This window comes from Notothenia rossii (assembly GCF_949606895.1).
Source record: "Notothenia rossii genome assembly, chromosome: 3".
In the NCBI taxonomy this organism is placed as follows: domain Eukaryota; kingdom Metazoa; phylum Chordata; class Actinopteri; order Perciformes; family Nototheniidae; genus Notothenia; species Notothenia rossii.
In genome coordinates, this window is record NC_136901.1 from 89450019 (window position 1) to 89463640 (window position 13622).

The 13622-nt window shown below is 37.1% G+C and overlaps 1 protein-coding gene and 1 long non-coding RNA gene across 2 annotated transcripts; both read left to right on the forward strand.

The window, feature by feature from the left end:
* The first annotated feature begins 30 nt into the window (after window positions 1-30).
* Window positions 31-1361, forward strand: LOC307033301. Its single transcript, XR_013806466.1, has 2 exons — window positions 31-72; window positions 402-1361. It is a non-coding gene; the product is annotated as an uncharacterized lncRNA (long non-coding RNA).
* Window positions 1362-4391: 3030 nt separating this feature from the next.
* LOC307033902 (uncharacterized protein) lies at window positions 4392-6952 on the forward strand. Its single transcript, XM_079672543.1, has 8 exons — window positions 4392-4498; window positions 4618-4633; window positions 4734-4822; window positions 4978-5028; window positions 5111-5167; window positions 5248-5307; window positions 5672-5760; window positions 5880-6952. The coding sequence occupies exons 3-7, from the start codon at window positions 4771-4773 to the stop codon at window positions 5752-5754; spliced, it is 303 nt and encodes a 100-aa protein (XP_079528669.1). The 5' UTR covers window positions 4392-4498; window positions 4618-4633; window positions 4734-4770; the 3' UTR covers window positions 5755-5760; window positions 5880-6952.
* Window positions 6953-13622: the final 6670 nt, after the last annotated feature.

Here is a 13622-nt window from a genome sequence, read left to right on the forward strand (position 1 = left end):
ACATTATTTTAATCCTTCTACCAGATGCCAGTAATGAACCAGAAGAGAGACTTTACTCAAATGTGGCAGCAGGTATTGCAAGTACAAAACACTTTTATACATATACACATAAATATACTAAAAGATTTTATAATGTGCTGCTTGCCAGTTTCAGCAATGAGCAAATCCACCAAATAAAGCTTTTACACTTGTTGTGCATTGTTATACAGCATGTTGTTTTCCAGTAATGTCTTGGTTTAATGATACATTACTTAAAATATCATAATTATTAAATGGCAAATGTAAATATGTTTACACACAAATGAATTGGCATTAACATACATTGTTTTATTCAAAAATAATAGACGGTACCATAAACAGAAATGACCCAATGATAATAACTTATTTTGGTTTTCTTCCAGATCAATAAAGACATCCTCATGGACAGAACCAATGGAGCGGATAAAAACATGAAAAACAACATCCTTGTTTCAGCAATTGAGTGTATTTGCTGCTTTTGTGTAAATAGCGCAGTGCCTTTTTTAAAAATGCCTTTCTAGGAACATGGTGAATGCTTTGCAATTCAACTGTACTTACTTTCTGTGTACTTATATTTAGTGTAAAACATTGTACTACCACCTTATCTGTTAAATGTCTGATTCAGATCATGTGGCTCGAACCTTGTTGTACATTGAGTGATATTAGAGCCAGATACTAATATATGCAGTATGGACACATGCTTTAGCACTGTAAATGGTAAATGGTAAATGGACTGTACTTATATAGCGCTTTATCCAGTCTTTAAGACCCCTCAAAGCGCTTTACATACTACATGTCATTCACCCATTCACACCCATTCATACAGAGCAGTGTACCTTACTCTATAGGACCTAACATTCATACACATTCACACACCGTTGGCCATGCCATCGGGAGCAACTCAGGGTTAAGTATCTTGCCCAAGGATACATCGATATGTTGACTGCATGGGCTGGGATCGATCCCACAACCTTCTGGTTGAAAGACGACCGCACTCCCTCGCAGCCACAGTCGCACTGTAGATGCACACAGTGGACACACAAATATATTATTAATAAAACCCAAATGCAATTATACCTGCATGTACTGTTCAGTGAATGATTCTTACTAGATGCTACCACAGGGTGCCCACAAATTATCTAATGCCTTGAATTTATCAGCAGAAGTAGTCTCTTGCAAAGGCCAAAACATCTGAAGTCACAGCAGCACCAATAGGTCAAACAAGCTTTTCAGATTCAAAGGAACTGAAGCACACACCTTTTGTACAATGTATTGGTTTTCTTTCAGATATGTAGGGCCCGTTTTTTGTTTTTTATTTGTAAAAATAAAAATAACTTGGTTTATCTTTTCTAATTTTTAATAATACAAATGTTTCTATATTGTGTGAAGCAGATTAACCAAAATAACTAAGAACATGATGGAATTTCTCATACGCTTGTCACCAATAGAAAAACATCAACCCACAAATCTTATCTTTATTGCATGATTTCAATGCAATCAAAGCAGTAAAGCCTGTACAGGAAGAAAACAAGGCAGAACATTTTATATTTTTCAAACATGTTATTGTCATTACAATTTTTAAATGGAAACCAAAACCCTCTTAAGCCCAAGCCTGTTTTTCAGGTTTCAGGCTCGAAAATGGCATTACCAGAACAATTGACCATATCTTCCCTTCTAAAAGGGTTAAATTAATAATCTTTTTTTTCAAAGTAAAATATTTTGTACTTATAGGGAAAACTAACCTTGGATGATGGGTTAGTAGACTAAAAGCTTTAGGAATCCAAAGTACAACATATATTAAGTACCCTGTATCAAGATTGATGCAAAACAAGTGATATTTTACCTTTTTAGACAGATTTAGCAAATAAAAAACCTGCTCTGATATTTGAAAACGGAAATCCAGTTTTATTGCTTATAGATTATCAGAACATTTCAAAGGGGACACAGACACATTGGATATTAACCTATGGATTAACTACAGCATCTTTTTTATCGTTTTAATGTCATTGAAGACCATTTTTGACCAGACAAAACCAAGGTAAGCCAAGCTAGCGTTTTAGGCTAACTAGCGCTACATGTTTTGATGTACGTTTTTGATGATAACGTTGCGAGTTTGTATCTTTCAGTGTTGAGGTGGGCACTGTTAGATTCTGTGTCTTTACGATCATACACGATGTGTTGGATGTGCAGCTAGGATAAGTAATAAGGGAGCTAGGAGTGATTTTCGGTGCAGTAATAGGTTAGCATTTTTCTTTCGGGGCTAATTCAGAGGGTCAGTGTTAGCATTGTGTGTTTTTTTTGTTTTTTTAAATGAAAAAGATCAGTTAAATGAGTTTTTTCCCGTTATATGAAAATAAAATATTCATAGTTTATTAAATATTAAGGTTTCTTAGACGTTGTTTCCTGCAAATAACGCGATTTTGGCCCCGGAACCGGGTCCATGGGGCTTAAGAGGTGCACTTAAAATATAATCTGTTTTCTGCTAGTACTTTCAATTTATTATCTCGTATGATTTCAAAATGTGAATATACATTACTGTGTTCTTGTCTTGTACAATCCCTACAGCTATGAGCTGCTACCTGGCAGCGAGAATGGGACTGAACAGCATCTCTTCATCATTGATGGACAAACACACACAGCAGGATATGTGTGCTTAGCAGGAAGAGGAGATCCAGTGTATTACAGTGGGTGGAGTCAACCTAAGTTTGTCTGGTCTGGAGGTCAGTATGTTCTTCCTTTTTCTTTCTTTCTGTAGTTTGTACCACCATTAGGCCAACAAATGTCTTTCTCAAAGTTTGCCTGGTCTTGAGGTTTGTTTTGACTTTTCCATTATTGCAAAATGGAACAAAGTCACTTATTTTGGGAACTTCTCTTTTACACCAGCATCAGGTCATAGTTCAGTTTTCAAAACCTTTCTCTAAAACAGAATGATGATTGACTGATTCATCTTCTGGACTTGACTGAATTTGAACACAAAATAATCTCTTTTCATCCTGACACATGAGTTGTTGTTCGCCATGGTTCAAACCTTAGACTTTGTAAATCCAAAACCTAATAATATAAGGCTTCTACAATACATTAGATATAAGTGGAAAGTGTTTTCTTTATTTTTTTAGTTTGGAATATGTTTTAAGATATTTATCTGCTGGTTAAATAATTTAAGACATATAACAATACATATAATTAAACACATTTGTAGTGTGAGATTGAGGCACGGGTACTTTCCCTTTTGTTTTCCTCCTACTTTAGTTTGTTCCCGTTTGTTTTTTCAGGGTAAATTAAGTGTCAGTTTTGCCATACCAATGCATTGTCTTCTTCAGTCTGCAGGGTTTAAATGTCCACTCTTTGTGTGTTTCAGATTTGAATTCAGCAGCGTCTCTCACAGTGAGTCCTGACAGTGTGCAGCACTTCACCGAAACGTCTGTGTCACTGAGCTGTGAGGGAAACTCCACTGAGTGGAGAGTGAGGAGGTTTTCTAAATCTGGCTACCTTTATCCCTGTTCTTCCTGGGGGACAATGACTGGATCCACATGCACAATAACCGGCAGCTGGGTTATTGGAGTGTTCTGGTGTGAGTCTGAAACAGGACAGTTCAGTAATGCAGTCAACATCACTAAAGATTGTGAGTTTTAATTATTTAAAATGTTTGTTTCTGAAGTATTATGTTGTTTTGAAATGTGAAGGTGACAACAAGCATTAGCCAAACGTCTCTTCAAATTAGTAAAACTTCATAAAAAAGGCTAACTTGCGAAGTGATTTCCAGGGTTACATCTCTCAAAGATCAAAGATAATATTCTGTGTTTTAATGTCCTCATACATCTACCTGACATTTCAGCTTCTGCCAGACTAGGCCAGTTGTGCATAAACTTATTAAATCTGCAAAAGCTGATGACTCTGTCAAAGCGTTTATATTCTTTGATTTCTTTCCAGATGATGAAATGATCCTGGTGAGTCCTGTCCGTCCTGTGGCTGAGGGACGTTCTGTCACTCTTAGTTGCAAGTTCAAGACAGGAACTGTTCTTTATAATGTGAATTTCTATAAAGATGACAAACTCATCCAGAACGCTACCAGGAAGGAGCTGACCATCTCTGCAGTGTCAAAGTCAGACGAAGGCTTTTATAAATGTAAACAGAGAGATCCAGCAGATGGTAGGACGTCACCAGAGAGTTGGTTCTCAGTCAAATGTAAGTATGATTTTTAAAACCCTTCCTTTTTTGTAAGCTGTGTTACAGTCTGAGATAAAGAAAGCTTAGTTTCATCTGAATTAAACTGTTTGTTTAAGAGAGATGTTTTATACAGTTAATCTATAACAGGAACGTTTAATATAAAATCAATATTAATAAAGATTACTTATAGTAGCAGCGTCCGGGCCTGGAAAAGCCTCTCAATTTCCCATTCTTCTGATCGTTGGGCTGCTTGGTGGAGTTGTACTGATTATTCTCCTGCTGCTGTTCCTGTATTTATACAGAAAGTCAAAAGGTGAGGTCATTTTCTTCTGATATCAGATTGACTCTAATGTAACCACACGTACTGTTTTAACAGTAGAACACTTTGCAAAACTTAATAACATAGCAACAAATGTCTTCTTTTTTTAACAGATCCATTCTCTATCAGGTTGGTACAACACTCCATTTTAATTTCATTATGAACATTACAGCAGTGATATGTTCCTTTATAAATCCACTTCATTTACTGCATGTGTTTTGCCCACCAGATCTCAGAGGACCAATCAGAGCCCTGCTACCGACCACATGATCAACCAGGACGAAACTAACCAGAGAGAAAATGCTTCCGTTCTTCAGGGTCAGCCTGAATCCTTAATACGTTTTGAATGTATTGTTAACGTTATTGACCGAGTAGCATTTCCATTTCTCATTGGTTGTTTTTAAAAATGTAGGAGTTCATCTATTATAGAGGGATTTCAATATGAATTTGGTTTGATATAGATTTCTCTTCAGATAATGCCTGTCTCTATGAACAAATCAAAGGCCCTGAAGAACCTGCACATGGTACAGTATAGTAAATATAAATACTGGAATATGACAATTCAAGGTTCACTCTTTTAAATATAAAATAAATTGTATATTTCAGATGAATCCAGGGATGTGACATATTCTTTGCTCGAGCTCAAAAACATTTCTAAGAAGGGTGAGTGTTTGAATTTATGTTGTAACAAAAACATGTAATAAGTTTTGTTTTTTCATGCTTTCACCTGATCCGTCTAACAGGGAAGAAAAATGAACCGGAGGATTGTGTTTACTCACATGTGAAGATGACGTCAGCTGCAGGTATGAAGAAATACTACCTGCTTTAAGTTTTTGTTATTGTGCCTGCTAGTGTGTCATTTTTAAATGTGCCACAAGGTGTCGCCAAAGTCAGCAATGTTCAAACCCTACACAAAACTTTGTCAATGTTTGTTAAGTTTATTTTGTGTCAGTTCTATGCATTCATGAAAAAACCATCAGGGCATATTACATTTCATTCATCTGTTTCCATTAATGTATAACTGTTGTGAATCATCATGAGCAATTCCTTCTATCAAACTATCACTTTACCCTCTTGGGATGAAAATGCATACCAGTACATTTTCATTTTTAACTGGGGGGGGAATACTATATAAAAAAAAAATTATAATAATCTCTTAATTCATAGGGAAGTCAAGTCCTGCACCAGCGGATGAAAGTGTTTATTCTGAACTCAAACCAGGAACAGCTCTTGGTAAAATTGCAGCGTAACATCATGTAAGTATTGGGATTAATCACTTTATACATTTCATATATTGTTAAATATATTGTAAATGGGAGTAATATGTCAATTCTTTAAAGGATTAAACCATTTTTCTTCTTTGGTTTTCTTTCAGATCAAACAATGCCTTCTGTAAGGACAAGACTAATGGAAACAACAAACCAAAACGAAACCTTTGTTTATTAAATTTAGACCCTCCAGAAAAACGCGATCCTGCGATCGCAGAATTTACCGCATAATCAGCCAAATGGCGCAGATTTTTAAAAAGCCGCATATTTATCAAAAGGCCGCCTAATCCCCGCATTTTTCCACACAAAGTTGAGAAGAAAAAAAAGTTAACTCGTCTTGACGTGACGTCATCAGCTCGCGCATCACAGAATGTAAACAACACTGTATAGAGCTCATTTACCAACGAACATTTCTACTAAAGACCGGGCAAAAAGTGGGGGGAAACTATTCTGCACCCTGTGCAACTGTGTGTTGCAGCATAAGAGAAAATCGACGGTGGCGACCCACTTTGATTCATTCAAACATTCGAAAATGCTTTCTGCTGCTGCGGACAAGAAAGCCATTCAACTCCCGTTCACCGAGGGATCAACCTCCAAAACCCTTTCGAGGGCTACCAGAAACGAAGTGAGTAGCCTACAAGATTGAAGCTGGTCAGATAACGAACGAGTAAATGAAAAAAGAATGAGGCGGTGAAGTGTGTGTGTGTGGGGGGGGGGGGGGGGCGGTGGTGTGAGATTAAAATAGCCCAATTGCTTTTACAATAAATAAACATTGAATGTGTTTAATTGAATAGTAAAGGGGTTTAACGTTAGTGGCAGTTTGTGTGTGAGAGAGAATAAATAAGACAGCCCAATATTTAAAAAAATTGTTATTCTTTTCCCCCGCATATTTAGCATATTTCGCAACTTTCCGCATATTTCCTAACTTCCCGCAATTTCACCGCATAAAATCACATAAAACCCCGCATGTTTAATCGCATAATCAAGGATTTTAGCCCGCGTTTTTCTGGAGGGTCTAATTAAACCTTATCTGCAGCTTTGCTCTCCATTTATCAGCCAGTATTTTGTACAGTTCATGTAATCGCGGAAAATGTGAAATAAATGCATCGTATGGCTTTAATCTATGTTTATTTAAAAAAGTTAGCTTTGTTTTGCATCAATAAACTTGACTTTAATTGTTTCTAGATTCTTCTTTACACAAGGTGTTTGTTTTGTTTCATCATCCTCCCTTTTGTTTTGGTGATCCAGTACAGTCATGCTTTTAGGTGACAGGAATAATTTAGAGGTGCAAGAGCTGAGATGTGACCAAAAAGATGTCACTTTGAATCATCGGCCTTGTTACTAGTGATGAAGCAGAAGAAACATCTAATATTAGAGGTTTACAGGATGGCTATTTTACCAACAAAACCTAACTTTTATCTTCTGTTTTTAGATGATAAATGATCAATTATCAGAATTACAATTGTAATAAAAGTCAGGTAAAGAATGAAAAGAGGTTAAATCATTCTGCAGTTGTCTCGATGAACCATCTAACTGTTGGCGTTAAATATATCTGCCTGTGAAACACAAGTATAATACTGCCATCCATGTTTACTTGATTATGAGTTGAGCAAAAATGACTATTTACTCTGCCTTTTTAAAGTGGGATCTTGGTAGAGAGGGAAGTTCAAATGTATCTGCATGGCATGAGCATGAATTAGTCATGCCAATATAAAACAGGAAGGAAAGAGAGACTAGTTATTCTTAAGAAATGTGTAAATAACCAATGAGCTCATGTCGACATCAGATTTCTTCCCACAGTGCTCTGTCAGTCTTCCTCAATTTTCTTAAAGTGTTAAAGTGGACGTATGTGTATGAGAGAGAGAGTCTGTGTTAATTTTGGCAGCTGTTTTTGATTTAGTCTTAGTCTTTAGACGAAAATGGTTATTAGTTTTCGTCACATTTTAGTCATTCCTATCCTTCGTAGTTTTAGTCTAGTTTTAGTCGACGAAAACTCAAAACGTTTTAGTCAACTTTTGGTTGATGAAAAATTACATTTTAGTCAACTTTTAGTCAACATGTGTCTCTATACGTACTCTCTGAACGCTCCGTCCCCGGCAGATCTCTGTGTCCGCTGCAGCGTGTCTGTTAGGCCCCGCCCCCCGCACACAGAGAGACACATGGAGATTGCTCTTCTGGAGTGAAGAGAGCGGAAATAATGATATTGCAAGTTAAAAAACGTAAGATGCATTTTGACAGACAAGATGGACACTTGGGAGAAAATATGCTGCGTTTTGAATGTCCGATAGTCCACCATTAACACCTTAGTCCCGTCTCGTCAACGAAAACTAAATATACATTTCGTCATAGTTTTCGTTATCAAGAATCTATTTTTAGCTCGTCATCGTCATAGTTTTTTTTTTTTTTGTCATAGTTTTCGTTGACGAAATTAACACTGGTGAAGTTGGGACACACTTTGCTCTGCACACTGGGGTTATTCTGTGAGTACTTTTCAGACCCCTGGGCTAGGCCATTCCCTCAACTAAATGTGCTTCTTCTTTAGCCACTCCTGTGTTGCCTTGGCCGTATGTTAAGGTTTATTGTCGAGCTGGAAGACCCATCCATGACCCATTTTCAGTGTCTTGGCTGAGGGAAGGAGGCTATCGGCCAATATTTCACGGTACATGGCCCCGTACATCCTGTACTCGATGCCGGGAAGTCGTCCTGTCCTCTTAGCAGAGAAACACATTTCGTCCTGTTGACTGTTGGGCTGCTTTGTGGAGTTTTAGTGATAATTGTCCCGCTGCTGTTCCTGTATCTCTACAGAAAATCAAAAGGTAAGAACCTTTTCATCTGATATCAAATGAATTAAACTATAATGACTCAAAATCATACATAACATGTACCGGAAACCTTTGCAATTCAAGAAAAATGTGACTAATCAAATGTTTTTCCTTTTTTCAACAGATTCAGTCTTCATCAGGTCGGTACAACCCTCTTTTATCTCATTTTGAACATTACAGCAGTTACATGTTGAAGTCAATCCACTTCATTATCTTCATGTCTATGGCCCACAAGATCTCAGAGCACCAATCAGAGCCCTGCTACAGACCACATGATCAACCAGGATGAATTTCAAAACATGCCACAATATTCTACTCTCCTCCATGGTCAGCCATTGTCCAGTTTAATAATATGATTTATTTGAACTTTTGGCCTTAATTGTGATTAAAATGTGGCTTGATTTTCACTTCTCTGTAGGTGATCGTTGTCTCTATGAAACAATAGGAGGGCCTGTAGAAGCTGGAAATGGTACAGTATTTCCTCTGTGTTTAACATGGATTAATACAAATACTACTGCAGTGGCCAGCAGTGTCTAAATAAAGTGCAGGAATTGTCCTTTGATACATTATTTTAATCCTTCTACCAGATGCCTGTAATGAACCAGAAGAGAGCCTTTACTCAAATGTGGCAGCAGGTAATGTCAAGTACAAAACACTTTTAAACATATACACATAAATATACTAAAAGCTTTCATAATGTGTTGTGCTGCTTGCCACTTTCAGCAATGAGCAAATCCACCAAATAAAGCTTTTACACTTGTTGTGCATTGTTATACCGCATGTTGTTTTCCAGTAATGTCTTGGTTTAATGATACATTACTTAAAATATCATAATTATTAAATGGCAAATGTAAATATGTTCACACACAAATGAATTGGCATTAACATACATTGTTTTATTCAAAAATAGACAGTACCGTGAGCAGAAATGACCCAATGATAATCATTTATTTTGGTTTTCTTCCAGATCAATAAAGACATCCTCATGGACAGAACCAATGGAGCGGATAAAAACATGAAAAACAACATCCTTGTTTCAGCAATTGAGTGTATTTGCTGCTTTTGTGTAAATAGCGCAGTGCCTTTAAAAAAAAAAAGCCTTTCTAGGAACATGGTGAATGCTTTGCAATTCAACTGTACTTACTTTCTGTGTACTTATATTTAGTGTAAAACATTGTACTACCACCTTATCTGTTAAATGTCTGATTCAGATCATGTGGCTCAAACCTTGTTGTACATTGAGTGATATTAGAGCCAGATACTAATATATGCAGTATGGACACATGCTTTAGCACTGTAGATGCACACAGTGGACACACAAATATATTATTAATAAAACCCAAATGCAATTATACCTGCATGTACTGTTCAGTGAATGATTCTTACTAGATGCTACCACAGGGTGCCCACAAATTATCTAATGCCTTGAATTTATCAGCAGAAGTAGTCTCTTGCAAAGGCCAAAACATCTGAAGTCACAACAGCACCAATAGGTCAAACAAGCTTTTCAGATTCAAAGGAACTGAAGCACACACCTTTTGTACAATGTATTGGTTTTCTTTCAGATATGTAAGACCCGTTTTTTGTTTTTTATTTGTAAAAATAAAAATAACTTGGTTTATCTTATCTAATTTTTAATAATACAAATGTTCTGTATTGTGTGAAGCAGATTAACCAAAATAACTAAGAACATGATGGAATTTCTCATGCACTTGTCACCAATAGAAAAACATCAACCCACAAATCTTATCTTTATTGCATGATTTCAATGCAATCAAAGCAGTAAAGCCTGTCCAGGAAGAAAACAAGACAGAACATTTTATATTTTTCAAACATGTTATTGCCATTACAATTTTTAAATGGAAACCAAAACCCTCTTAAGCCCCAAGCCTGTTTTTCAGGTTTCAGGCTCGAAAATGGCATTCCCAGAACAAATGACCATATCTTCCCTTCTAAAAGGGTTAAATTAATAATCTTTTTTTTCAAAGTAAAATATTTTGTACTTATAGGGAAAACTAACCTTGGATGATGGGTTAGTAGACTAAAAGCTTTAGGAATCCAAAGTACAACATATATTAAGTACCCTGTATCAAGATTGATGCAAAACAAGTGATATTTTACCTTTTTAGACAGATTTAGCAAAAAAAACCTCTTCTGGGGCCATTTGGGTGGATTTTCCTTATCTTTGGCCCCCCTTGCTCGATTTTGACAGGTGACATCTCTTTCTGACCGTTAGAGCCAATAGAATCGAAGGGAAATCGTCGCTCACACACTCATGTTAAAAAAGGTGGCATTTTTGTGCATTCAATCTTGCTACAGAGCATAGGAATGGCCTGCTCTGATATTTGAAAACGCAAATCCAGTTTCATTGCTTATAGATTATCAGAACATTTCAAAGGGGACACAGACACATTGGATATTAACCTATGGATTAACTACAGCATCGTTTTTATCGTTTTAATGCCATTGAAGACCATTTTTGACCAGACAAAACCAAGGTAAGCCATGTTAGCGTTTTAGGCTAACTAGCGCCACATGTTTTGATGTATGTTTTTGATGATAACGTTGCGAGTTTCTATCTTTCAGTGTTGAGGTGGGCACCGTTAAATTCTGTGTCTTTACGATCATAAACGATGTGTTGGATGTGCAGCTAGGATAAGTAATAAGGGAGCTAGGAGTGATTTTCGGTGCAGTAATAGGTTAGCATTTTTCGCTCGGGGCTAATTCAGAGGCTCACTGTTAGCATTGTCTTTTTTTTTTTTTTTAAATGAAAAAGATCAGTTAAATGGGTTTTTTCCCGTTATATGAAAATAAAATATTAATAGTTTATTAAATATTAAGGTTACTTAGACGTTGTTTCCTGCAAATGACGCGATGTTGGCCCCGGAACCGGGTCCATGGGGCTTAACAGGTTTTAATGCACTTAAAATATAATCTGTTTTCTGCTAGTACTTTCACTTTATTATCTCGTTTGATTTAAAAATGTGAATATACGTTACTCTGTTTCTTGTCCATGAGCATGGGCGTAATTTCCACTGAGGACAGGGGGGACATGTCCCCCCCACTTTTCAAAATCCCGTTTGTGTCCCCCCCACTTTTCAAATGTGTTTTTAATTTTTTGTACGCAAGCGCTTATCGCCAGGGAGGAGCACAGCCTCTGTGTGTGTGTGTGTTTGGCACTATTGCATTTTCAGTGCGTTAGAGCGAGCTAGAGAGAGAGCGCACCAGTTACAGGGATTTTTGTTGTTAGCATCTGGTGCTAGCTCAGAGCTAACGGACATTAGAAGCTGTTTTTACAACAAGGAGAGGGAGAACTCTTGCCTGTCAGACTGAGAGGCTGATTACTACAGCTCAGTGAGGTAAAGGACTCTGAGGGTTTAGATCAGGGGTCGGCAACCTTTTTCATATGAAGTGCCATTAAAAAGAAATTGTGATCAGTGTGCCGACGATCGTGAATTGTCAACAGGGGGGCGGGGAAGCAGTTTGTGGACCTCTTTCACCTGTCAGCGCAACTTACATGATGCCGTTAATAATTGTTTAAACGGCATAATAATAATGACGACCTTTCCGTTCTGTGATTCTCCAAAACACACAGATGGCCAGTCCGCCCCTGTGTAGCATGTTAAAGAGAGCGGGGCTGCGTCGCGTGCACGGCTTCCTTCTGCAGGTAACGGGGAGACGCGCTCTGGCGGCGGTCTCGTTCAGGATCCAAAATACAATTTAAATATTTATTCCACTTATTTATTCCACTTATTCCTAGTGTGCCACTGGTTACGGTGCCAGGGGTTGCCGACCCCTGGTTTAGATAGTTAACTTTAGACTAAGTTATCTCAGTGGGTCTCAAACGGTTTGGTCACCATTTATGTACATATTTCCAATGCACACCTTTATTTAATATAGTTATAAACAATAAGGTAGGAAATCATTCCAGTGTGTACTAGGACAGTACAAAATAAAAAATACAGTTTAAAAGGGAGTGATTAGTCAAATATGCATAAATAAAAGAAAGAATGCTATCTAGGTAAGATAAGATACAGATAGGAGAGAGGAGGGACTGAGATGTTAATCAAATAAACAAGTTTAAATTATTTGTTATTGTTTGTGATCAAGGATTTTCGATTATTTAAATATATACAGTTCTGTTTCATGAGTGTTGAGTGCTGTATCCATACATCCCTTAATATCCCCTCAAAGTGCGTGTAAACGTATACAAACAATATGCTGGATGTAGAGAGATGGAAGAAGGGAATCTACTGACGCACTACCACAAACATTACTTTGTCCAATTTGTGTAAGTTTGTTTTACTGAGGATATTTATTTTACTTTTTCTCCAGTCACTGTGCAGTTATAATAGAAGATTGATTTCAATATATGACCACAAGGTGGTGTCAAACTACTTTATCTGATACTTTACCTACTCTACACAAATAGTCCTTCTGAAGTCTGGCACCAGGATCGGATGTCATGTAACTCCTAACTAATAACTAAACAATTGACTGCTTACGGTTCACTTCCTTAGCTTAGCACTGATGCATGGAAGAGGAAGCTTTCAATTCTGACTACCCACCACATTTAAAACTACACAGCTACTGAAGTGTCGTGGTATTATTTATTTCGACCATTTTTATGGAATTAACTTAATCTTTGTTCGACTGTGGATCAATTGTTGCACCTAGAAAAAACATATTTTCTGTATTCAAATGATTGCTTTATTACTAATGATATAGATATGAAATGTTGCTCCCTTAATGTAGATATAGTCTATCTCGAGGAGGGGGCTGGACTTTGTCTCTCTTCACATTCACTTCTGGTAAAGGGACTATGAGAGACTTCCTGTGGGTGAGGTTGCTTCTAAACTTAAACTTGAACTCCTCCGTGACACTCCATCACCGCATTTCAACTATTTGGTTAAAGCTGTTACACACATTTTCATATGAAATATTGGTGAGAAGGCCCATGGATTATAAAGTGAGAATGACGCCTGCAATTGTATTTCCTTCTTAAAACTGTATGCACTTTATTTTTTC

Bases quoted from the DNA above. Each gene is read 5' to 3' on its own strand.
- LOC307033902 (XM_079672543.1), top strand. From the start codon at position 4,771: ATGATCAACCAGGACGAAACTAACCAGAGAGAAAATGCTTCCGTTCTT. The intron at 4,823-4,977 runs GTCAGCCTGAAT...ATTTCTCTTCAG, and splicing joins AAATGCTTCCGTTCTTCAGG to ATAATGCCTGTCTCTATGAA. The intron at 5,308-5,671 runs GTATGAAGAAAT...CTTAATTCATAG, and splicing joins GAAGATGACGTCAGCTGCAG to GGAAGTCAAGTCCTGCACCA.